Source organism: Pan troglodytes, chromosome 3, assembly GCF_028858775.2.
Source record: "Pan troglodytes isolate AG18354 chromosome 3, NHGRI_mPanTro3-v2.0_pri, whole genome shotgun sequence".
NCBI classification, from domain to species: domain Eukaryota; kingdom Metazoa; phylum Chordata; class Mammalia; order Primates; family Hominidae; genus Pan; species Pan troglodytes.
This window is the reverse complement of record NC_072401.2, coordinates 94894637-94919518: the sequence shown is the minus strand read 5'-3', so window position 1 is coordinate 94919518 and position 24882 is coordinate 94894637. Positions and strand designations below refer to the sequence as shown.

Sequence of the window (24882 nt, the reverse complement as noted above, 5' to 3'; positions counted from 1 at the left end):
AGATGATAGAAGGAATGGGAAAATCAGCCGGGCATGGTGGCTCATGCCTGTAATCCCAGCACTTTGGGAGGCCAAGGTGGGTGGATCACTTGAGGTCAGGAGTTCGAGACTAGCCTGGCCAACATGGCAAAACGCTGTCTCTATTAAAAAGACAAAAAAAAAAAAATTAGCTGGATGTGGTGGCATGCACCTGTAATCCCAGTTACTCAGGAGGCTGAGGTAGAATTGCTTGAACCCGAGAGATGGAGGTTGCAGTGAGCTGAGATTGCACCATTGCACTCTAGCCTGGGCGACAAGAGCAAAACTCATTCTCAAAAAAAAAAAAAAAAAAAAAAAGAAGAAGGAATGGAAAAATCTAGAGTACTCCAGAGAAGTGTTATCTGTGAACATAGTATTAGTATGTATAACTCATAGTATACTCTGTTTCTCTACCTAACCACATATCTCACATAAAACTCAGTGAATGCTCACTCTGAGAACCCATTAGACCTGAGGTCTCTTCTCTCGAACCCACAGTCTTACTCATGCACACAGTAAAAAAATGAGTGTCTATAGCTCTAAGTGGTGGATGATAAAAGAAAGAAAATGCTTTGCTGCTCTAATCAGCCTTATCTTCTTGACGCCTGACTGAGATTATTTTTTTATTCCTGCTACTGTTCTCTGATCAGACTAGCATCAACCTGTGGGTACTGAACAATACTGAGAGCTTACGATTAAGTTATATTTAGTTATTTGTATGAACAGTACGTACACTGAGGTACTGTGTGATTTAGGGCAATTCTGTGAAAATAAATTTTTAAAATTTGAGTGGCTTTAGGTTTCTGTAAAATTCTTTCAATGAGAATAATAAACACTGAAACTCTTTTCAAGCACTTAAAATTAATTTGGGGCCAGGCGCAGTGGCTCATGTCTGTAATCCCAGCACTTTGGGAGGCTGAGGTGGGCAGATCACTTGAGGTCAGGAGATTGAGACCAGCCTGGCCAACATGGTGAAACCCTGTCTCTACTAAAAATACAAAACTTAGCTGGGCGTGCTGGTACACGCCTGTAATCCCAGCTACTCATGAGGCTGTGGCAGGGGAATCACTTGAACCCAGAAGGTGGAGGTTGCAGTGAGCTGAGACTGTGCCACTGCACTCCAGTTTTGTCAACAGAGCGAGACTCCCTCTCAAAGGAAAATAAAAAATAAAAATAATACAATTAAATTTTTAAAATATTTGATAGTCTATTAGATATATCTGACAGCAATAGCTTTAACATTGAGTAGGTTAGATTTTAAAGTCAAGCATATCTGTCAAATCAGTATTTGATCAGGTTTCTACTGTTTTTATATAAAGATTATGATGTTGATGATTCCTCCTTCCACAATGCCTTATTTAATAATTTCTATTGGTATTTTTTTGTGGATTTTTTCCCCCCTGGCAGAGTCAGGTGATTCTTTATAAATATTGTTGAAGAAGAATTCATGCACTGAAATAGAATAAATAATGCATGATTTCCCTTCCAAGTATGAGATTGTGTGACTCTATGATACTAAATGGTCATAAATTTCTTCATAGCAAACTCTCTGGGACATTTATACAATTTTATATTAATGAAATAATGTTATATTAAATACGTTGTTAAAAACACATCTCTAAAACTGTCAACTATTTTTTTAAAAAATCTAATGCGTAACCCCTCTGTGGTAAACTTTCACTTATATTTTTTTCCTATTTTCCTTTAACAAGAGAGTAGATGTCACTATCCACATAAAAGTTAAATAACTCTCATAAACCTCTCTGTCCCATCTCCATCTTCTTTGTCTTCTAAGATTAAAAACTACATTTAGCCTGGTTGTGTAGAACGCTCATCAATAACTGACAAGAGTGGCCTGACAGCTGGCTTTGGGGAATTTTAAGTCTAATTCCATTTTCTGTGGGGTGGAACAAGTCAACTTAAGTTATCACATCAGAGGAGATTTTTCTTCAGGGGGAGAAAAATGGAACGTGGCTGATAGGATAGGCACCAGATGCTTCAGGCAAAAGGGCTAACAGTTGAAAAGAGACAAATAGGGGTATATGACAAGCATCCTCCAACTCAGTTTAGGTTCCCCCCGATTCTCTTCTCAGTTTTCTCCTTTGGATGCTGATTTCAGCAACTGTCAAAGGACAGATATTGTTACAGCCCTGAGAGCTCATTAGCAACCATGTAAATAGCCTGCCTGTCCATTGGTTGTAGCAGCTGAGAGCTGTCCTATGAAGTGCAGTGACAAGGTTTCCAGCATAAAAAGTGATTCAAAATGTAGCATTTAAAGGAACAACTAATATGCCGTGAGGGTGAGAATTAATGTTGTTTAGACCCAAGAAGCAAGTCAAAGTGTTACAAAATGGACTGGGGTGCTTGGGTAAGGCAGGCCATCCCCAAGAGGTACTGCCAACTGACCAGCACTGAGCAAACACTTAGTTTCTAAAAGCATGAATTGTGAAAACATAAATATTTGTGTTTCAATCTTTGGGAAAATTATTTAAACTTCTCCAAAATGCAATTTCTTTCTCTATTGAGCAGAGGAACTAATACTTTTATATTAAGGTATCTAGAGGTTTGAATTAGATATTGTTTATAAGACACTTTTCTTAGTAATTAGCTATGAGCACTCAATTACCAGTAGTTAAAATTATTGATGTTATTATGATGATTACTATTACTTTGTTCTCTATTATGGTTTCTGGAATTGCCGTATCCTTGTTTCCTATCAATTAGATTCATTCTCAGCTAATCCCCTTCCTTACCTGTGGATCTTTAACTTCCCCACCTCATCTACTCTCATCAAGTTCTGTACATTTTACCTCCTAAATTTTGTAAATCTGTCACCATCTTTGCCTTTCCACGTCTAATAGCCTTGTTATTTCTACCTGGACTATTATTTTTAAGCCTTTCCCTATCTCTGTTCTCACTCACCACTAATCCATTCTTTAGCACAGCTAAACTGTTCTTTCTGATATGCAATCTGATCGTACTGCTGCCTTGTTTAAGTACTGCTTATGCACTTCACTGCCCTTAGAAAACAGTTTAAACTCCTTAGCCTTCAAGTTCCTTCAAAAATTTGGCTTAAGCCTTTTCTATTTCCATTCTCAGAAACAACCTTTTGCCTTACTCATATTCACAGTATAAGCCAAACACTGTTTCTTCATTCCTGGCTGTATCACAGGTGCATGTCTTGGTAGATGTCTTCTTGGCATAAGATGCTTCTTTGTCTACCTGGAGAATTCCTTCCTTTCAACATGAAACTTCACTGTCTCTTCAGTGCTCTTCTAACACTTGGAATATGTTCACATTTCAGCATTGTGTTTAGGATTGTATTTGTTTATTTACCTCCTTAGAATATAGATTGCTGGTTCCCATGACTTTTAAAAAACTTCATCTTTGAAATCCAGATCTAGCCCAGGGTCTGGAAAACAGTCAGCAATCAATGAGGCTTACTTGTTTTATGGTGGTCTTCTTCACTAGAAAGATATTTCATTTTGGGAAGTAAGCATTCCCCTGAAACTAGCATGGCATAATAATAGCATTTTAACTATATATTATTAGCCATTCTACAGCTGACTAATCATGACCAGAAGTATTTGTAGTTAAAAAATCAAAAACAAGGCCAGGCATGGTGGCTCATGCCTGTAATTCCAGCCCTTTGGGACGCCAAGGCAGGCAGATCACGAGGTCAGGAGATGGAGAGTATCCTGGCCAACATGGTGAAACCCTGACTCTACTAAAATACAAAAACTTAGCTGAGCGTGGTGGTGGGTGCCTGTAGTCCCAACTACTCGGGAGGCTGAGGCAGGAGAATTGCTTGAACCCGGAGGCAGAGGTTGCAGTGAGCCGAGATCACACCACTGCACCCCAGCCTGGGCTACAGACCAAGACTCCGTCAAAAAAAAAAAAAAAAAATCAAAAACAAAATAAAAAATCTAAAACTTTTTTATTTTATTATTATTACACTTTAAGTTTTAGGGTACATGTGCACAACGTGCAGGTTTGTTACATATGTATACATGTGCCATGCTGGTGTGCTGCACCCATTAACTCGTCATTTAGCATTAGGTATATCTCCTAATGCTATCCCTCCCAATTCCCCCACCCCACAGCAGTCTCCGGTGTGTGATGTTCCCCTTCCTGTGTCCATGTGTTCTCATTGTTCATTTTTAAAGAAATATTTGGCAATTTCCTCTGTGACACAATCAGCTGGGCAAGCTTCATTGAACCTCCAGTGAATTGCCTGTCATAATATTTTGCCACATATGTAAAATAAATAAATTCAGAGGCAAGGCAAATAAAAAGAAAACACAAACAATTAGGACCAAAAAACGTATTTCAAAAAGCTGAGGGTATAGTCTGTGATTCTGGTAGACATAGGACCTGGTACAAAGTAGAATATTTGCTCCTGAAAAAGTTACTTATCTGAGCAGTGCAGACAGAGAAGATAAGGGGTACATGAACTGAGTGATTTTTTCACTGAAATATTGGAAGCAAACTGAAATGGTGAAGAAAATTGCTTAATTGAAATGCTTACAAATATATAAAAGAATTCATGATTTTAGTAGCTAAAGAATCTTGAGATAAGCAGCAGAACAAGTTGAGGACAGTCACCTTTGGCAATGTTGAGGATTACTACAGAAAATTAAATTTCAGGATTGTTTTTCTTGGTTGAATATTTAGATAACGAGGAGGAAGGAGAGTATGTACGCTCTATGTATGGACAAATGGAATAAGCCTTCCATCTTCCTATTTACGGCGTAGCCAATGGCCACTTGTTCTTTGGGAAGTCACATTCCTATCTTAGTAGCTCCTTTTCCTTAGTGAAGTTTTCTTAACTACCTCAGACACAAGCTTGTAAAGTCTGATGAAATGTAAAGATATCAAGAGTATACGGTGGGATAAAAAGGACTCCTGATGTTTTCAAGGTGGCTTGGTCCATAATTAAGAGCTCTGTAAAAGCTATTTTTAGTGCCTGAAGGGGTGTCCTTATTTAATGAAAGTAGGCTCAGGAAAGAGTTTTTAGCTTAATAGCACTAAGTTTCCTATTTTAAAAAAGATTAATGTCAAAGTCATGTTAATGGAAGACATAGGGTTCTCTCAGAGAAGATTAGATTGTATAGCCTAAAAGTATTCCTCACGGTGTGGGGGTAATTCAGGAGGAACCCAGAGACAGCAATCTCTAGTGAAGGAATGTACCAGCACCAAAGTGCTGTGTCTTCCTTCCTGTTATGGTGCCAGAGTCTCTTCCTCCTCAACACAGCAGAAGCCTTTGGAAGAGCAAGCTGAGGTCTGAGGCCAGCACGGTAGAATGATACCAGGCAAGGCAGAGGGTTAGGACTCCTTTTTGGGAAATGGAGAGAATTTTTCAAATGAAGCCTTCTGGATGGAGAGGGTGCCATAGGAGGAACAAAGAGGGTTAGAGATTTACGGAGGGTCAGAAGATGGGCACCTTCATGTGGAATGCTTGAATAAGGTCTAAATGATGCAGCCTTTTCTAGTCGCTCCATTCTGTCCCTTTCCCCACTCCTGTCCTGAGTCTTTCATCTTCCCCCTAACCCTCCTCATGTGGCACAACAGAATACATTAGATAAAAGACAGCCTCAGGTCCTTCTGCTTTGAACTCCTTTAGAGTGTCTATTTCATTTTAATTTTTTTAGAACTCTTTAAATAGCCACCAGAATATAAAATGTGTTTGGTCTAGAAAAAGCGCGTAGCAAGATTCATGAGAAGGGCACATCTACCTGGCAGAACACGGTCCTCCTGTGGTAGATTAGATTACGAAGTGTGGGGATTACAGACCAGCAGATGACCCTGAAGTCTACCCTGACAGACTTGGGAATATTTTCTGCACTCTCTCCCGACGAAAGTATTCTGGGTCAGCCCTACCCACCATGTGGTACAGTCAGATGGTCACAGGTAAAATTGTAAGTTTATGTAAAGTAGATGCCCTTGGGAAGGGTAGATGTCATGGACTACTTAGGGGAACATCCCCTCGCATTAAAAAGATCTGCACTTTCCTTAGAAACTTAGGAGTTAGTTCAGATATGTGGACATGGCAGGCCATTTTAGAGAATCTAAGGGAAGATGGAAATGCTGCACGTCTTACTGCTGTTGGCTATAACCAATAAAAATGATTGTTAAACTCTCTGCGAAATGATGGTGTTATACAGATGCAAGAGAACAGTCATCTGAAATCTGACTGGCTTGTCTGACTTATTGACCCACATTACAAGCTAGAAACTAATTGTGTCACATCATGAACCCTGAAATGTGGCAGACACTGTATTTTTCTACCAAAAACCTCAAAACTCTGACAGTGTTGACAGAAATATCATTTATGACCCTTTTCTCTATTTTAAATGGCTATTAGTTAAATAAACAAATATTTTTGGTATATATTAATATTTAATAATAAATACATTATAAAATAAATATACATGTATATACCATGAAAGGCCATTTTAGATATATTATATTTAATATATGTGTATGATACCTAATAAAATATATATTATAACATATAAATTATTAAGCAAATCTTCACTATAAAAGGTGCTAGTATTCTGTACATTCAATTATCCTGCAGTTTTCCTGTGCATGGTAAAAAGCATGTGCAGCTTCTTTTTTATATATCATAAAAAAGCTGCAATACTTATTTATCTCAAGACACTAGGAAGAAATATGAAATTATCCTAAATTTTATGGTCAGCATTTTACAATGTTACCGCTGATTATAGGATGATTGTAAAATTTATGTTAAGATGATATCTTCAAATAATGCAATAGATTTCAGTAGTGAAATAGGGGATTTTCATATTCCTATATTCTTGAAAATTCAGGAAGGACTTCACTAATTCCCGTTAATTTCCCTGGAAGGATCACATTTTTAAATGGTGTTAACAAAAACATACTAAAATAATCATAATACCAGAGAGTTGAAAGAGTTACCAGAGGCATTACATAATATGATTAGGTACCTTAAGGCACATAAACCAGTCCCTAAAACTGACTTCATGTTTTTTAAAATAAGATACTTCAGTGACTTGGAAAACTTAACACAAGGGAGTCCTTACTTGTACAGAGCCCCAAAATCTCCTGTTTCACAGAAAACACTATTTTGTTCTCTATGAAAATGGACAATACCTGCATACCACCTCTGGTACAATATTTCTCTATGTAATAAAACACTTCTTTTTCATTTTCCTCCTTTAGCCTTCTCTTTGTCAAATTAAATACTAAATTATTTTATTTGTTATCCATAAGACATATTACTTCCATTTTTAGACTGTTATTAACTAAACCATTTTTTTCTCTTGTATTTTAGTTTTTGCATAATTTGTGAACCTTCTAAGTAGGTCATGGTAGTCTTTACAAGGCTTGAACAACTTACATGCTGCTAGGTGACTCTGGTCATTTTAAAAATAAACACTAATGCCACATTTCAAATTTATAATTGACAGATGGTTTATACTGAAATTATCATAGGTATACACAAATATACGCATACAGTTTGTTTTTTCCATCTCTGAGTGATTATCACATATTCGTCCCTATTAAACTTCATCGTACTTCTAATCACCTTGTTTTATTTGTAAAGGTCCTTATACATTCTTACAGTGGAGTTCTAGTCAATAATCACCCCTACTCAATATAGAGTAATCTGCATATTTAATAAGCTTACTCCCTATTCCATACTTCAAATTAACATTGAAAATGTTAATTAGAATCAAGACCAATGCTGACTTATGGAAAAAAATTATTCAATATACCCTCCAAGGCTGACATTGAAATATTATTGATCACTACTTTGCATATGGCCTACTAACAAGCTCTGAAACAATAATACATAATAATACTACATGAAACAATGACCCAAATGAAATACAGTGTGAATTCAAATGAGGAATCAATAATAATTTGTGATTTTTTTCCTCTATAAGATCTTTTGAGGAGCTCAAAAACATTAATCATACTATCAAAAATTTCATAGTGGGAAATAAAAGACTAGGAGAAATAAGTTACCATGAATAAGTGTAGGCTAATTTAGTAGCCTATTTAAAGACCCAGTGAAACATTACTGTCAAAGTAAGGTAGAAGGTCACAGTTTCAGTGAAGTATCTAATGAATATGACAAAAACCAAAAATCCTGGCTCTTCATAACACAGGAACGGGGGACCAAGTTTCTACTGATAACTCAACATTTTCCAAATGCAAAAGATACATTCCTCTTCTCAGTCCAGTAGGTCTGTGAATTTCTCAAAATAAATATTTTTTTAAATTTATCTCACACCTTGTTTATTAAGATATCTCATTGGTATAGTTGATATAAAAGTTTATGCCTGAAGGGACATGGAAAATAACATCATTCAAACTGTGGAACAAATATTTGTGCAGTGAGCGAAGAATTGGATCACTTTTTTAAAAGACGAAAAACTGAAGTGCAAAGTGGTTTGAGTTCATGTCCTTTGTAGGGACATGGATGAAGCTGGAAACCATCCTTCTCAGCAAACTATTGCAAGGACAAAAAACCAAACACCGCATGTTCTCACTCATAGGTGGGAATTGAACAATGAGAACACATGGACACAGGAAGGGGAACATCACACTCTGGGGACTGTTGTGGGGTGGGGGGAGGGGGAGGGATAGCATTAGGAGAAATACCTAATGCTAAATGACGAGTTAATGGGTGCAGCACACCAACATGGCACATGTATACATATGTAACAAACCTGCACGTTGTGCACATGTACCCTAAAACTTAAAGTATAATAATAAAATAAAAATAATTTGCCTTATTTTTTAGTAGGAGAAAAGAGACTTGAACCTAAGTCTTCAGTCTCCTTTAATAGTATTCTTCTGCCAAACAGCTCTGCCTGCCAACTCCAGTCTTGCTGATTTTCATCACTACTCTTCCCACATTAATTTCACAGAAGGATGCTCCATACTCAAACTACGTCCTCCACAATGACTGATTCAGAATGATTCAGAGAAATTATCCTCTATTCTCAAGTAGGTGATATTTCCTTTTTGAGAAATTTCAGCAAAAGTTGATATTAAATGCATATCTTGATGCCTGAGAGCCAGGTCTTATTAACTGTTATTTTGAGATTATAAATGCCCGAACTGTTTTGCAAATGTGCTCCACACTCCCAAGACAACAGCAAATCTTGAGAACTCTGTAGCATCCCTCTCAGAAAATTACAATCGTCATCTGAATAAAAGCAGCCCACCAGCCAGCTTTAGACCTTATTCCTTGCCTTCCTCACCACTTGCTATTAGCTAGGGTATCTGGCTCTTATTTAGCATCATCCCTCTTTAGCATCTGGGCTTGAGAAATGGAGGCTGTAGTACGTGTGTGTGTGTGTGTGTGTGTGTGCGGGAGTGGAGGAGAGAGCCATTAAAATAAATTAAATATCTTCAGATGACAGGAACTATGGAGGAACTAAGAGCATCAGAGAATTGATGGGGTCAAACAGACACTTAGCAGTAGAGTGTGCAGGGCAGCATACCAACATCACTGGCATGATGGAGAGGCTAGGGAAAGAAAAATAGGACTGGAAATAGAGAACTAGAAAAAGAAAATAAGAAGATAAGACAAAAAAGGATTTTTTTTTTCAGATTTGCCTTTCAACTTAAGATATCTGTTATTCAGGTTTTCATGTGAGTATCAGTTTTATCTCACACCTTGTTTATTAAGATATCTCATTGGTATAGTTGATATAAAAGTTTATGCCTGAAGGGACATGGAAAATAACATCATTCAAACTGTGGAGCAAATATTTGTGCAGTCAGCGAAGAATTGGATCACTTTTTTAAAAGACGAAAAACTGAAGTGCAAAGTAGTTTTAGAATTTGCCTTATTTTTTAGTAGGAGAAAAGAGACTTGAACCTAAGTCTTCAGTCTCCTTTAATAGTATTCTTCTGACAAACAGCCCCGGCTGCCAACTCCAGTCTTGCTGATTTTCATCACTACTCTTCCCACATTAATTTCACAAAAGGATGCTCCGTACTCAAACTATGTCCTCCACAATGACTAAGCAGTATACTCCAAGCATAGGTTCTTTTTTTAACCATATCTATAAGTTTGTGGTGGATAGAATTTATTTATCCAGCAGACTTCAGTAAGGGAAGAAAGTAACAGAAAATGGAGAAGAGACAGGAATTTATATTCTTGAGCACAGCACTTAACAGGTTTCTAGGCTTAAAGGAGCAAGATTGGGAAGAAAGAGAAAAAGAGAAGGATTTGATTTGTCTAGAATGATTCATCTTGTTCAGAAGAAGATTATTTTAGAAGCTGTGGAAGATTATAAAATTGGTAAAGTTTTTGTCCTGGTGAGCTCAGTGTAAACAGAGTCTATGGAAATGCTAACATAGCCCTGTTCCTGGGAGCCACAAACTGTGAGACAACTTTTAATTAAATGCTCACTGAAAGGTGGCTTTGAAAGACCAATATACTTCTAGGAAGTTTTAATTTTTTTCCAAAACAGAGACAAAATTCTGTCTATGACATCGAGATAGCTGTACGTTTGGGAAACATCCATCACTGTAGTACTTAAGTGCTAGGACAAGTAAGCCATTTCAACACTAACAATAGAGAGTAAGGAGATGAATGTCTTCCTCTGCTGCAGTGCTTGTGTGTTCTGGAGCTAAGCCTATACAATTCTGTACTAAAATGAAACAGAAAGGCAGTATGAGCCAGCCCTCGCTCACTTCATCCACCTTCATTTTGGCTCCTCCTAATAAAGTGTGCAATTCCCTACTGAGAGCTATAAAAAAGACTCCTACTGGAAGACTGAAGAGTGAGTGGGTGACACAAAGGATACTTAGAGAGCATACCATTTTGGGTTTCCTCTCTTATCCTGGAATAATAGGACAAAGAAATAGCTTTCATATTTCTATCTAATTTTTTAAATGGGGTACACATACAAGTCATGGAGTTTCACACTCTCAGGTCAGATTCTAAAAAATGTCTTTCTAGTTCACTCAGTGAGTGAATATTTACTTGTAACCCACTAAGTACTCACACAATACACTACATAAGGCACTGAACTGGTACAAAGATGATAAAACAACCCTCAAGAATATGCATTTTAATAGGGAAGTAAAACAAGTAGAATAGTATTCCAATACAGGGTGTAAGTGAGGTAGATGTGAAGTGGTTCAAAAAAGGGAGACACCAAATATAGTTATGAATATGTGGCAAGGCTATATTTGAGTATTTGAGCTGTGTATTGTGAGAGGGCTAAATAAAGGTGAGTTAGGAGAGAAAACTTGCCTGGCTAATATATATCCTGACCCAGGGGTCTTGCCAGTCTCTATTAGTAGCAACCTGATCTCAGTGCTAGTTAGTCACTAGCTAAGGTGAGATAACAGAGTGAATCATTCTTCCAAGACCTTATTTATGCCTAAATTCAGATAAGGCTTGCAGATGCATCAGATTTTTGTTTGTTTATTTTGCTTTTATCTTTGGGGAAAATGAGAGGATTAAGCAGCAGGGCAAAAAGACAACCCTCAGCAAGACAGACTGTAAGGTAGGATGGTGACATCTGTGTCAGAAACAGTAGCTCCATAAGCAAGAAACATTGAGATTTAGGTGAATCAGGTCAAAGGAACAATTAATATATAGAATTGTGGACAAAATGACAAAAATACCATCAAAATGGGGGCAGAGAGAAAGACAGGCCAAGGAATCTACATGAGTGCCTAGAGAAAATGTAGAAGAATGGAAGCAAATGTTAGGTAGGTGCTGTCCATGGACTGTGTTATATTATTCATGCCTTTTTTCACTTAATCTTTACACTAAACACTACACTAAACCTATGAAGTTGAATCTATCCCTTTTTTACTCTTAGGAAAATATGGTTTATAATAATTATGGAATCCTGACAAGGTCATTGAGCTATTAAGTGGCAAAGAATTCGAATGCAGATTTGTTTGAATCCAGTCTCCCGTTACTGACTTGCATACCACATAACTTAGAAATACCTGGAAGTAACTTAGCTAAACATACTGCTGCCATTTATTCTTTTCTGCAAAGCTCTCTTTATTTCCTAAGAAATTTATAGTAACCCTTATGGATGCCATTTATTCATTTATTTATTTCATACAATTAAGGTTTAGCGTATTTGTAATTAGCATACAATATGTTCCCCTGGTAAAAAGTTATAGTGCTAGATTGCCTGGGTTTACTACCCTAGCTTTAGTTTCATCATCTATAAAATAGAGATGATAATAACATATCTCTCATGGGGCTATTACAAAGACTAAATGAGAAAACCCATGCAAAGTATTTAGAAAACTAGCTGTCACATAGCAAGCACTCAAGAAATGTTAGCTGCTCTTATTCATATTATTGTTAGGTACTCTGAGAGGCACTCTAGCAGTGCCTCTCAAGATGGATATAACATAGTCTTTGCTTTTGAAGAACTTAAAATCGCAAAGAGAAGGCACATGTGTAGTAATGGCTAATTATGCCTGGGAAAATGGAAGATACCGGAAGAGAAGGGGGTTTTGAGTGATTTCAGGGAGAGAGAAGAGCATGTAAAGCTCCAGAGAGGCATGCAATGTCCCATAAGAGTCTAGCTTGACTGTAGCACGAAAAAGTGAGAAGGAGTTTGTTGGTGCCCCTGGACAGAAATGTGGGTGGAAAAGAAGGGCTCAATATGCTTTGCTAATAGAGTTGTATTCATCTTTATTGGATGAAGTAATAATAAAGTTTTTCAAGCCAATTTTCAGGATGGGAGAAGGTAACAGTCTGGACTCCACACTCCAGTGGATAAACTCTATTGGGAAGAGAATGGAGAGAGAGGAACAATAGTTAAGGTAAGGGAAAAGAAACTAAGATGTGAAGCAGCAGGCAGGGACAGTCATGATATTTTATTGACTCGAATCAATAAAGGGAAGAAAATCAAGTAGAAAATCAAGACTTGGAGAAAAAGATGGAGAAGAAATAGAAGCAGGGAATATAGTTAGCCTCTACCTTGTTTTAAAAATAGTTGTTGAAATGAATGATGTAATCCACTAAACAGGCTAATAAAGAAAAATTACCTGAGCATACCAATCAATAAAAAATGAAATCATTTGTCAAAATCCAAAACCTATTCATGACGAAAAACACATGGAAAACTAGGAATAGAAGATAACTTCCTCAATTTGAGAAATAATATCTACAATAAAAAACTTTACAGATAATGCAAGATCGGGAACAAAGCAGAGATATTCACTCTCACTACTCTTAATTTGACATAGTATTGTAAATTCTATCCAGCAAAGAAAAGGCAAAATAGAAAATAAAAGGTATCTGGATGAGAAAGAAAAATGATACAACCACCTGACTTTGTAAATGGCATAAGCTATACCTAGAAAATCCAAAGAATCTACCAAAAACTCCTAAAACTAATAAAGGAGTTTAGTAAGTTTACAAATTGTACCTAGGAAATCCAAAAGGATCTACCAAAAACCCCTAGAAGTAAGATATGAGCTTAGCAAGATTACAAGATAAAATCAGCAGACAAAAAACAATTGTATTTCTATATCCTAGTAATGAATATGTGAAAATTAAAATTAAAAATTCAATTACTATGATTTTAATACTTGTGTTCCTTCCAGAGTTCATATTGAAATTTAATCCCTAGTTCAACAATATTAAGAGGGAGACCTTTAGGAGACAATCAGGTCATAAAGGCTCTGCTCTCATGGCTGGGATTAGTTCCTTATAAAAAAACTTGATGGAATGAGTTTGGCCCCTTTTGACCTTCCATCTTTTCTGTCATGTGAGGACATAGAACAGCAGTCAAAGTACCATCTTGGAAGCAGAAACCTGGCCCTCACCAGACTCTCAACCTGCTGGCACCTTGATATTGGACTTCCCAGCATCCAGAACTGTGAGGAAATAAATTTCTATTCTTTATAAATTACTCAGACCTAGGTATTTTGTTATAGCAGCACAAATGGATCGAGATACCAAGAACGTTTGTAATCACTGAGAAAAAGAAATACTTAGGCACAAATCTAACAAAACATGTACAGGACTTGTATAATGAAAATTATAAAGTGCTGATAAAATAAATCAAAGATCTAAATAAGTGGGGAGACATATGTTTACAGATCGGAAGACTCATCATATTAAAAATGTGAATTCTCTCTCCAATTTATTTAATGCAATTACTGTCAATATTTCAGCAATATTTTTGTAGATATAGACAAGATTATACTATAATTTATAATAAAAAGACAAAGGAACTAAAATAGCTAAAATGATTCTGAAAAAATAGGTGGGAAGAATCACTCTACTCAAACTACAGTAATCAAAACTGTGTTACCGGCACAGGGATAGACAACATAGATTAATGAAACAGGGTAGGAACACAGAAACAGACTCACATAGTATGGCCAACAGATTTTTTTTTTTGTACAAAGGTGCAAAACAATTCAATGAAGAAAGGATAGTCTTTTCAGCAATGCTGCTTGAGCATTTGAATATCCATAGTGAAAAATTGAACCTAAACGTTGCACTTTATACAAAATTAACTCAAAATGCATCAAATATGTAAATGTGTAATGTAAAACTATAAAACTTTTAGAAGAAATAGGAGAAAATCTTCATGACCTTGGACTTATTGAAGAGTGCTAGACATGAAACCAAAAGCACAATCCATAAAATGAAAAAATTGATACATTGCACTTCATCAACTTCTAAAACTTTTGTTCTATGATGAACCCTATAAAGAGGATGAAAATACAAGCTACAGACTAGGAGAAAATATTTGCAAACCACCTATATGACAAAGCCTTTGTGTCTGGACTATGTGAAGAACTCTTAATAGTAAACAACCCAATTAGAAAATAGGCAAAAAGCATGAAAACACCTTTCATGGAAGAGGATAAGGATTACAAATGAGCCCATGAACAGATGTTCAATACCACTACACAATAATAAAATACAAATTAAAACCACAATGAGACATCACCACATACCTATCAGCAAGGCTAAAAAAAAAATCATACCACCAAATGCTGACACAGATGCAGACACCCTTGATCTCTCATACAATGCAGGTGGAAACACAAAATGGTACAGCCACTCTGGAAATTAGTAGGGCAGTTTCTTAAAAACCAAATATATACTTAACACATGACCGAGCAATTGTATTCCTGGGCATTTATACCAGAGAAACAAACAAACAAAAAATCCACAGAAAACTGCCATGTAAGTGTTCTTAGAAGCTTTATATGTAATAGCCCAAAACTTGAAACAATAAAAATGTCATTCAGTAAGTAAATTGCTAAACCAACTGTGGTACATCCATACCATGGATTATTACTTAGCAATAAAAAGCAATGAACTATTACATACAACAACTTGGATAGATCTCAAGGATATTATGCTGAATCAATAAGAAAGCCATTTTCGAAAGGCCACATACTCTGATTCAATCCTATATTACACTCTTGAAACGCAAAACTTACAGAAATGGGGAACACAGTAAGTTACCAGAGGTTGGGGTTGGTAAGGAAGGGTGAATGTGACTATAAAGGGGTAGAATGAGAGAGATCTTTGCCATGATGGAATAGTTCTGTATCTTGATTGCAGTGGTGATTATAGGAGTCTACATATGTAATAATATGTCATAGAGCAATTTGCACACATTGTACCAATGTCAATTTCCTGGTTTTAATTTTGTAGTATAATCACTTAATATGCAAAAATTCAGGGAACTGAGAGAAGAATACATGACACTGCTCTGTACTATATCTTTGAAACTTCCTGTGCATATATAATAATTGCAAAATTAAAAGTTATAAGAAAGTTTGTCCAAATATTAACAGAACTTACTGCCCCATGACAGTTTATGGATTATTAATGCTTTGTCCTTCGACATCTTTTTGTACTTTCCTATTTTCTCAAAACAGCCTGTTTTTTTTTTTTTTTTTACAATCAGGAAAAAAATGCATTCAAATGGAATAAAAATAAGTCTAACTTCTTTGTTGATGGCTCAAAGCTAAAAGTGAGAGGCAGATGGGGCCCACAAATAGTAGACCTTGAGATGCAACTTTTCTACAAAATTGCATGTGAAACGCAGCCTAAACAGAGTCATTTCCAGAATTTCCTCATTAATCACTGTCTTCTTTTTTACTTAGTTAGCTAAAACATAGTAAGCCACATCTTCTCTTTAAATATCTTAAACAAAATTAACTGAGGCAATATTCTTACATCCACAAAAGTAAATGTTAGCCTAGAAATATGAAGTTTCTGAAGCCAAATTTCTAAGTTACCCTTAATCCTCTAGTATTATCAAATTAAGTAGCCCTTGAAAAAAGTAGAGACATAGTCGTATCAAGTAGAGACATACTAGTTAATTGCTGTAAATATACATGCATTAGACACCTTTAACGGCCTCCCATGCATGCCTACATTTTCTCTCTCCCACATGTCCTCCTCTCCAGAGATAAAGTTGTCTTTCTACAACAATGTCACTCTCCATTACCTCCAGGAAAAATTCCAAATTCCTTAACAAGTCTTACCATGCCCTCGATGATTTAGTCCCACCTTCCTTTTCTTTATAGAGCATCTGTCACTTGCTATCCTTCCCTCTGTCTCCAGGCTTTAGTACCAGATTTGGTGATGCTTGAATTTCTAAGCATAATTGGATCATACTCACATGTGAACACTTAGAAAAAAATTGCTCAATAATTATTTTCTTTTCAAAATGTAGACCAAGGTGATGGCAAAAATCCTGTTACTGATATGCTAGGGAAAAGGGGTTCTTCTTTAGTAATAGAATATTTATGGATCTCTTTCTGTATCAGTTTGGAAAGCAATGCTATCCCATATTAGTTAGATTCAGTGGCAGAATTAACTCAATATTTTGTTTATTCCAACCTTAAGCATTATGGAGAATGAAAGCACTGAACACAAAAATATGGTGGGATGTTGGGATCCCTTTGAGTAGGTCCAAGTTTACTTGCAGCTCCTGGGAATGAAAAAACTCAAGTTTCATCACCAAAGACCAGTTTGATTCTAAAGTTATTAATAACTATAACTGTGTAACCCTGATTTTCCCATAGCTATTTTCACTTTTATGTGAACTAGGTAGCTTTTGGAAGTAATATCACAATAAAGGCAAACAGAACTAATGTTGATGATGCTATTATCCAGTGCTTACTCTGAAGTACCTTCAAAGCTTCACATGCTCCATTTCACCATTGCCACTATTAGTCTAGTTATCAAGAGAAAAAAAATCATTCCAATTTCTAGGTGTTTGAAAACAATTAACTATATGTTGTTACCTCTCAATGGGAATGAAAAAGCCCAAATTGTCATTAGAGGCTTGTGGAAATGGCATTTTTTTCCCTTTAAGAACTGAACTGTGTCATACTCTGTCACATTATATTATATTAAACATAGGACATAGTTATGATGTGCTGCCCATATCACTGAAGGGATATGAAATTAAATTTATGGGTTATCTTTTCCAGGGAAAATTCCCTTTCAAAACTTTTATTAATAACAAGTGCCAGTTAGATTAGATGCCCACAGATACCTAATTTTAAAAACAAGGTAAAATTTTATGAAATTATTCAGCTTCCCCAAAATAAATCTATTAGATTGCTCCTAGCAAAGTGGAAGAGTTTCTGTCAACCATCAATTCAAAGAAGCTGATTTCTCTCCCTCTCTCTCTCTCTCCCCTTCACTGACATTCCTCTAACCACCTCTGCCCATTGTAGTCTGCAGAAGCAACGCTGAATTTTGGAAATGAAGCTATGGTTGGCATGTGTTTGCCAATGGCACGGCAAAATTGGGCTGGAAAAAGTACATTGACATGCACTGCAGCTTCATTTGGTGATGAGCAAATCTTATTAATATAAATGATTAAGAAGCATGACATTGAATGCTACTTTGAAAAAAAGTTTGTCTTTTCTAAGAAAAATTAGAATTTTCCCAAGAAACTTTGGCATTAGTTACAAATGAGACTTTGAATGTTTCTAAGAAACACTGCAGGCAGTTATGTTTACCAACACTGTTGAGGCATGAAATTAGAAGATATCTTTAAATTTCGGGAGGGAATCTGGCTTCTTTTAACTTATTTGGCTCTGATTCTCTCATTCCAAAATTAGTCCAGTGATAATATTACAAGGAAGTAGAGATTTATTATACCCACTGATGACTTTTAATAATGCCAGTTGGCATTGGAAAGGAATGATTTTTTTAAAAAATGAATGCAAAGTTACTTTGGACAGTAGAACTACACTTGAGGGAAACATGATGTGAAATTACAATCTTTTTCCATCAGGTTTTACTTTTAGATAAACCTATGGATGAAAAATTTGAGACAGGCTTCTCCTCCCACTGCTATTGCATGAAAGTCTAGATAAAAACTGGTGCTGGCAAAGTTAGTAATAACTAAATAACTCAGATTTACAGACACCACAAAGTCTGCAACCTCAGAGAAATACCATATCAAGCAAACAAATTCTAGGACCCACCACTAGATTAAAAAAAAGAAAAAAAAAAGAATTTGACAGGTAAGGCCACGGATTGGTGTCTGATTGACATGGATTGGACTCTCAACTCTGACACTTATTGAGTGTGTAATCTTAAGCATTATCTTCCAAACTCTGTTTCTTCATCCATAAAATGGCAATAAGAAGAGTACTTGTATTATTAAGGTTATTTTGTGGAATAAATGAGATGATATTTGTAATATGCTTAACTTCTGGTTCATTATAAATTCTCAGTCAATGTTAACCATGATTTTTTGTTTACTATAATGACAGTTGTTGTTTACTGCATAGGATCAGTTATTTTATTTAAACTTTTTACGATTTATTTATTTAAAAACACTTCAAAGTCAGATGTGAACTACATAAATTTTGAGCTTTAAGGATACCCAAAATGTGACACATTCAACATAATTGATAAGAAATATGTTAATGAAATAAAATACTCAATTTTATTGATGAAAAACTATTTTGCTATTTGCCATTTGCAACAACATGGATGAACTTGGAGGATATTACACTAGGTGAAATAAGCCAAACACAGAAAGACAAATATTATATGATATCACTTATATGTAGAATCTAGAAAAGTCAAACTCGCAGAAGCAGGAATAGAATGGTGGTTGCCAGGGGCTAGAGTAGAGGGAAAATGTGGAGATGTCGGTCAAAGGGTACGAACTTTCAGAAGATGAACCAGTTGTGGGAATCTAACGCAGCATGGGTGGTGCATTTGATTGTGTCAATTATTTCACAATGTATATGTATATTGAATCATCACATTGTATAACTTAAATATGTCCAATTTTTATTTGACAATTAAGCTATTTTTCTTAAAATGACTTCTATTGATTGGATTTGCCAAAGTCTTACCCTGAATGGTAGATACCAATTATAGACATAATTAACTCATGTTGGGATATATGCCTACATGCCTATAACACAAAAGTCACCTAACTTTTGATACTTTATTTCCTCAGACCAGTTGAGGATTTGGAGAATTTCATCCTTTACATCCCTTAGCAATGGAAAATGCTATGACGAGTTTCTTCTTGTGTTCTCTAAAACCTAAGATTCATACAGAAATTCAAGTTCAAGTGTGGTGTGGGAACTAACATGATGCAGTTAGAATGTAGGCTCAGGAACCAGATTTAAGATTTGGTCTTTACTCAGTCACTTACTAGCTGCAGGCTTTGGGTGAGTTACTTATCCTCTCAACTTTAGTTTTGTCATTTATAAAATGAGTTATTCATAGTATGTATTTTTGAAGATGATAGTAAGTTTAAAATAAGCTAATGCATCACAAAATCTGGCTTTTTGTAAGTGATCAATAAATGTTTATTATTATTTTCATAATTTTACTCATTTCATTGATCTTTTGGCTGGGCTCTTGTAATCATTTTCATATTGCTTAAAGTATGATGCTTATGGGGTCACCAGTATAAGCTTTCCATTAATGGTATAAGTTTCACTCTGTATGATTTGTAATTTATGTCACACATAGATCTGTTTACATGGACAATAAATTGGGGGAATATGAAGGTTCTGTATCAAAGGAATAATTGGAAAACAACTTGAGCAGCATGATTTCATGAGAGAAACTAGAAACATCATTTTTATGAATGGATAAAATAATTGACTACTTATTAGCATTACTAGTTGAATATGGGAGTTTCAATTTGTATAATGAGCAAATAGATAATAATACCCTATTTATTTATAGGTAATTAATTCTTAACTTTTTTGGTATTATGCTATAATAGTTTTGTGGCTACTAATGAATTTAATTTACATTCTTTTTAAAAGAAAATAACTACCCAGATTTTCTTTTCCAAACAAGTTACATTCCTAAGGAATTCCCTGACATATCTAATTATTCTGAATTTGAATTGCCAGCTTTTTGGGAAATGAATGTCCAACTTTAGGAAAATTCAAACTTATCTTGTTTGGGGATGAAGAAAACATTTTCAGGAAAATTTTTCTTAAAACAATATATAGAACATTATGTTCTAATAAGGCAGAAATTATACTGTGGTGCTGATCTTATAGCATGAAACCACAAAAGCAAAACTGGCTGTGGTGGATAAAAGGCCCTTGGGCTCCACGGGCTTACGGAAATGGCATTTGTGAATTGAGACACTGGCTTAGGTAACTTTTAGGATTAAATAAGTGCACCATAGTTAATCACTATTTCCCAGCATTCCAACTGCAACCAGTAAATAGCAGCAATAAGGACCACATGAAGTATAAGGTAATGAAGAGAAAAACAGAATGTGGTTACTGAAATACTATAATTTTCTGTTGATTGCTATTCCCCTCCCTTTTCTTTTCTCCCCAATCCCCAATCATCCGTCTATCTCTCAAACATCTGTATCTATTCAACTATTTATTCTGACAGTACATAATGGGACAGACTCAAGGCAAAGATTTCCTTTTAAGTATGACTCTTTTTTTTCTTCCTTTTCACAGTGTTAGTCAGATATAGTCATTCTTTGTGGACACTAAAATTCTGAAGATGTGTTATCCTTCCAGGAAAATGTGGGAAGCAACATTGAAATCGTAGCCAGATTTTTACTTTATAAAAAATGCTCTACCAATACTGCATTTCCAGGACTTGGACTAACCAGTGATACTTTGCAGTAACACAAAATTGATCCTTTACTCAAAGAGAAGTTGTACATTTATTATGAGACACCACATACTTATTCTCAGATAGCTTTGGCCACTCTTATCATTTCTCATATTTTGTGGCTAATGGAAACATTGTTTACTTACTGGATGGAACTTTCAATGCGTGTAATAGTGAGGAAAGCAGCGAGGTTTGCCGTGTAAGATGAGATAACAATCAAAGCAAATAGCCACCAAGCCCCCATCATCATTCGGGTAGCCAGAGTCGTGTACGGGACCTCCCCGCCTGTAGAAAGAAGCAAAGAGATAAAAAAGAACATCAACTAGTATTTATTGAGGATCTGAAGTCATCTATATTCAACACCAAATTAACTTGCAAGTAGTGAGAATTTTTCTGCTTAACATCAACATAGATCTCTATATTTTCATCACTCCATATTTAATTCTCTTTTATGAGATTATGAAAGACCCAGCCAAAAGAAGCATGATAAATATTTAGTATAACATGTTTAAATGATAGTTCTTCCCCCTTCCTGTTCAACCCTATAATTAATTACCTTTTATTATAATCACAGGTATATGCTTTCTTTCCAAGGGCTTGATTATTCATTAGTTAGGTGATATTAATACTGCTATGCCTATATTTAATACAAATTTTCAGATTTCCAGTTAAATAAATAATATTGAAAGGATTATTTTTTGTTATATTCTCTAGAAACATAGCTTGTTAATGATCATGGGATCACACATATTAGTGTTGGCTTCAGCATCACATACTTGCTTTGTTCTACTTTTAATTGACTTCCTACTCTTACAATCTTGTTGCAGAATCCTCTTCTCCATCTTTTAAATGTTGGAGTGTTCTTGGGCTCAGTCCTTAGACTGCTTCTGTTCTCTGTCCATAGTCTCACCATGGACAATATCAACGAGTCCCCTGACTTTGACTATGATCTACAGTATACTTTGATAACACTAGAATTTACATTTCTAGCCCCCTATCTTGACTCTTTCTAGAGAGCTATAGATAAAAGCCTACATGATTCTCACTTGCAATTCAATATGCATCTCTAACTTATGACATCTAAAACAGAACTCATTTTATTTTACTCCCAAATTAACTCTCCTTCAAGCCAGTCCACACCATGTCAGGGAATAGCACCACTATTTACTTTATTTCTTAGACCAAAAATAGGAATTTTCAAACATCTTCTTCAATAGCAAGTCCTGTCACCATTACATTCAAATTACATCCCAAATCCTACCTCATCTCATCCTGTCTACTGCTGACACCCAATTCAAAGATGACATCTTTGACTCTACTACTGAACTACTTATGTGGTTTCCCTATTTACTTACATTCTAGAGAGTACCTCTCCTAAGTCTATTACCATGGTGCCTTTATAAATGAAAATCAGATCAATGGGATTCCCCTATCAAAGCTTCCAGTGGCTTCCCAGGACTCTTTAAAAAATAAAATAAAAAATCTCTACCAAGGTTTACAAGGCTCTGTGTATACTGATCTTAGGTCAATTGTCTGACTTTATTTCTTACCATTCTCTCAATGGCTTTCTTGAAATTTCCTCTATAGAGCCATGCCGATATATGTCCCAGGGCCCTTGCATTTGCAAACAGTTATGCCTAAAATTCTCTCCTCTATAATTCATACATTCCGTCTTCCTTCAATTTTTTCAGGTTTCTGCTCAGAGGATATCTTTTTATAACAATCTTTTATCACCACTCTATCTAAAATAACTCCCCACAACCCTATACTGCCAATTCCTTTATGTTTTTAAAAATAACAATGTATTAGGTTTTAAACATTTTTGTTTATTTCCGTCCTTTATAATTTTTGATATAGGAACAGTCCTTGTCCCATATTAAGTGGGTAATGTTTTTTTGAATGAATATGTGCTGTGTTATGGACTAAATTATTTCTCTCTCAAATTCATGTCCTGAAATTCTAACCCACAATGTGATTGTTATTTGGAGATAGGACCTTTAACTAAGTAATCAAGGTAAAGTGAGATTGTAAGCATGGATTCTAATCCGATATGACTGGTGTCCTTATCAGAAAAGGAAGAGACACCAGGGATGCACATGCATGGAAGAAAGGCCATGTGAGGACACAGCAAGAAGGTGACCATCTGCAAGCCAAGGGGAGAGGCCTCAGGAGGCACCAAACTGGCTGACACCTTGATCTTGGACTTCCAGCCTCTAGACCTTTCAGGAAATAAATTTCCATTATTAAGCCACCGAGTCTGTGTTATTTTTTATGGCAATATTATTACACTAATACATGCTATATGTGAACTATTAATAGGCCTTCTAAAAGAAGTTAGTTTTATACTCACGGTGGAAATAAAGAGATACAATACTACATTCATGTAGTTCTATCAATACATGAATGACTTAACAGGATTCGATTTACTATAATATCAGGCATATTTTAATTACAACCACGAGTTCCCACTACGTAATATGTCTAAATTTTATACGTGGTGTAAGTACACCCTTTGGTTATATTCTAAGCTATTCCCCTGATGTATTATATTCAGAACAGGCTAACCTCTGATATCTGGAACCCATTTTTCAAAATAAGTTACAATGCATTTTAGATACCTTCTTCTTAAAAGCAAAATAAATATTTACCCAGCTTTTGAAAGGTAAAAGCAAAATAAAATATTTATTTTTACATCCATATGAGGATTTTCTGGTCAAAATAGCTAATTGAAAAAATAATAATAAAATGTGAACAAGATGATCGCCAAAGACTAAAAGATGTTAATATGTATAACAAAATTAGAACAATAAATTTATGAATGAAAATGCTAATTGGGCATTCATTTCTATTAAAGTTTTACCCTTGATTAGAGTTGTTATCACCCACATAAAAGCATACTTGAGTTTTTTAATCTTTGTTATAAAAATTGCAACTCAAGGAACTCAAATATTCTTGTAGAATGCAAATAAAATGTTATTTGATAATTACATTTAGGAATCAAATATTAAAAGTAATGGGAATCTTGACTTCCAATTTTGGTAATGATTGGTAATGGTTGGTGGATGAAGCCATTTAGAACAATCCTCCCACGGACAACAACTAGAAAAATTGAATACATAATGCGTTTTCAGAGCTAAAGAGGCAGTAAAAATTTATAGGCCCAGAGTCCTGGAGAAGAAAATAACCCAGAAAGATAGCTTCATATTTGGAAATGGTTTTCCCTGAGGGGCATATGCCAATTTAAAAAAAGAAAGCTAAGACACTAACAGACTGAGGAATACTTTAAAAGTATTCAATGGTTAGGTGGTAATAAAACTGGGGTCCAGGGCTTGCCAAATGAGGGTGGGACTGAGACAACAAGAAAATCCCCCAATGAGCATAAATGAAGTCATGGGTCAAAGAAAATCACCAGAGAAATGAAAAGTACTTTGAATAAGATGATAATAAAAATACTCCATATCAAAATTTCACAAGTTTTGAAAGTAGATGGGATGCAGCTAAATTGTATTGAAGGAAACTGATAGCCTGCAATGTATAAGAAAAGTAGTCTGAGTTACTCATCAATTTAAAGAAGTTGAAAAAAATCAGCAAGTTAAATTTGAACAAGTACAAGGAAGAAAATAATTAAGAGCAAAAATTAACAAAATAGATAAGAAATGCAATTAAGAAGGTTGATCTGACAGAAGTTTGGTTCTTTAAAAAGACCAAAATAAGCTGTTGAAACTTACAAGGAAAATAAGTGA

The 24882-nt window shown here is 35.4% G+C and overlaps 1 protein-coding gene across 3 annotated transcripts in view; it reads right to left on the bottom strand.

The window, feature by feature from the left end:
* Positions 1 to 24882, bottom strand: part of GRID2 (glutamate ionotropic receptor delta type subunit 2) — a 1611884-nt gene that overhangs the window by 252131 nt on the left and 1334871 nt on the right. For all 3 annotated transcript variants that reach the window (XM_054682694.2, XM_054682695.2, NM_001164703.1), the window contains 1 exon segment: positions 21286 to 21424. In XM_054682694.2, coding sequence (XP_054538669.1) covers positions 21286 to 21424 — 139 coding nt within the window.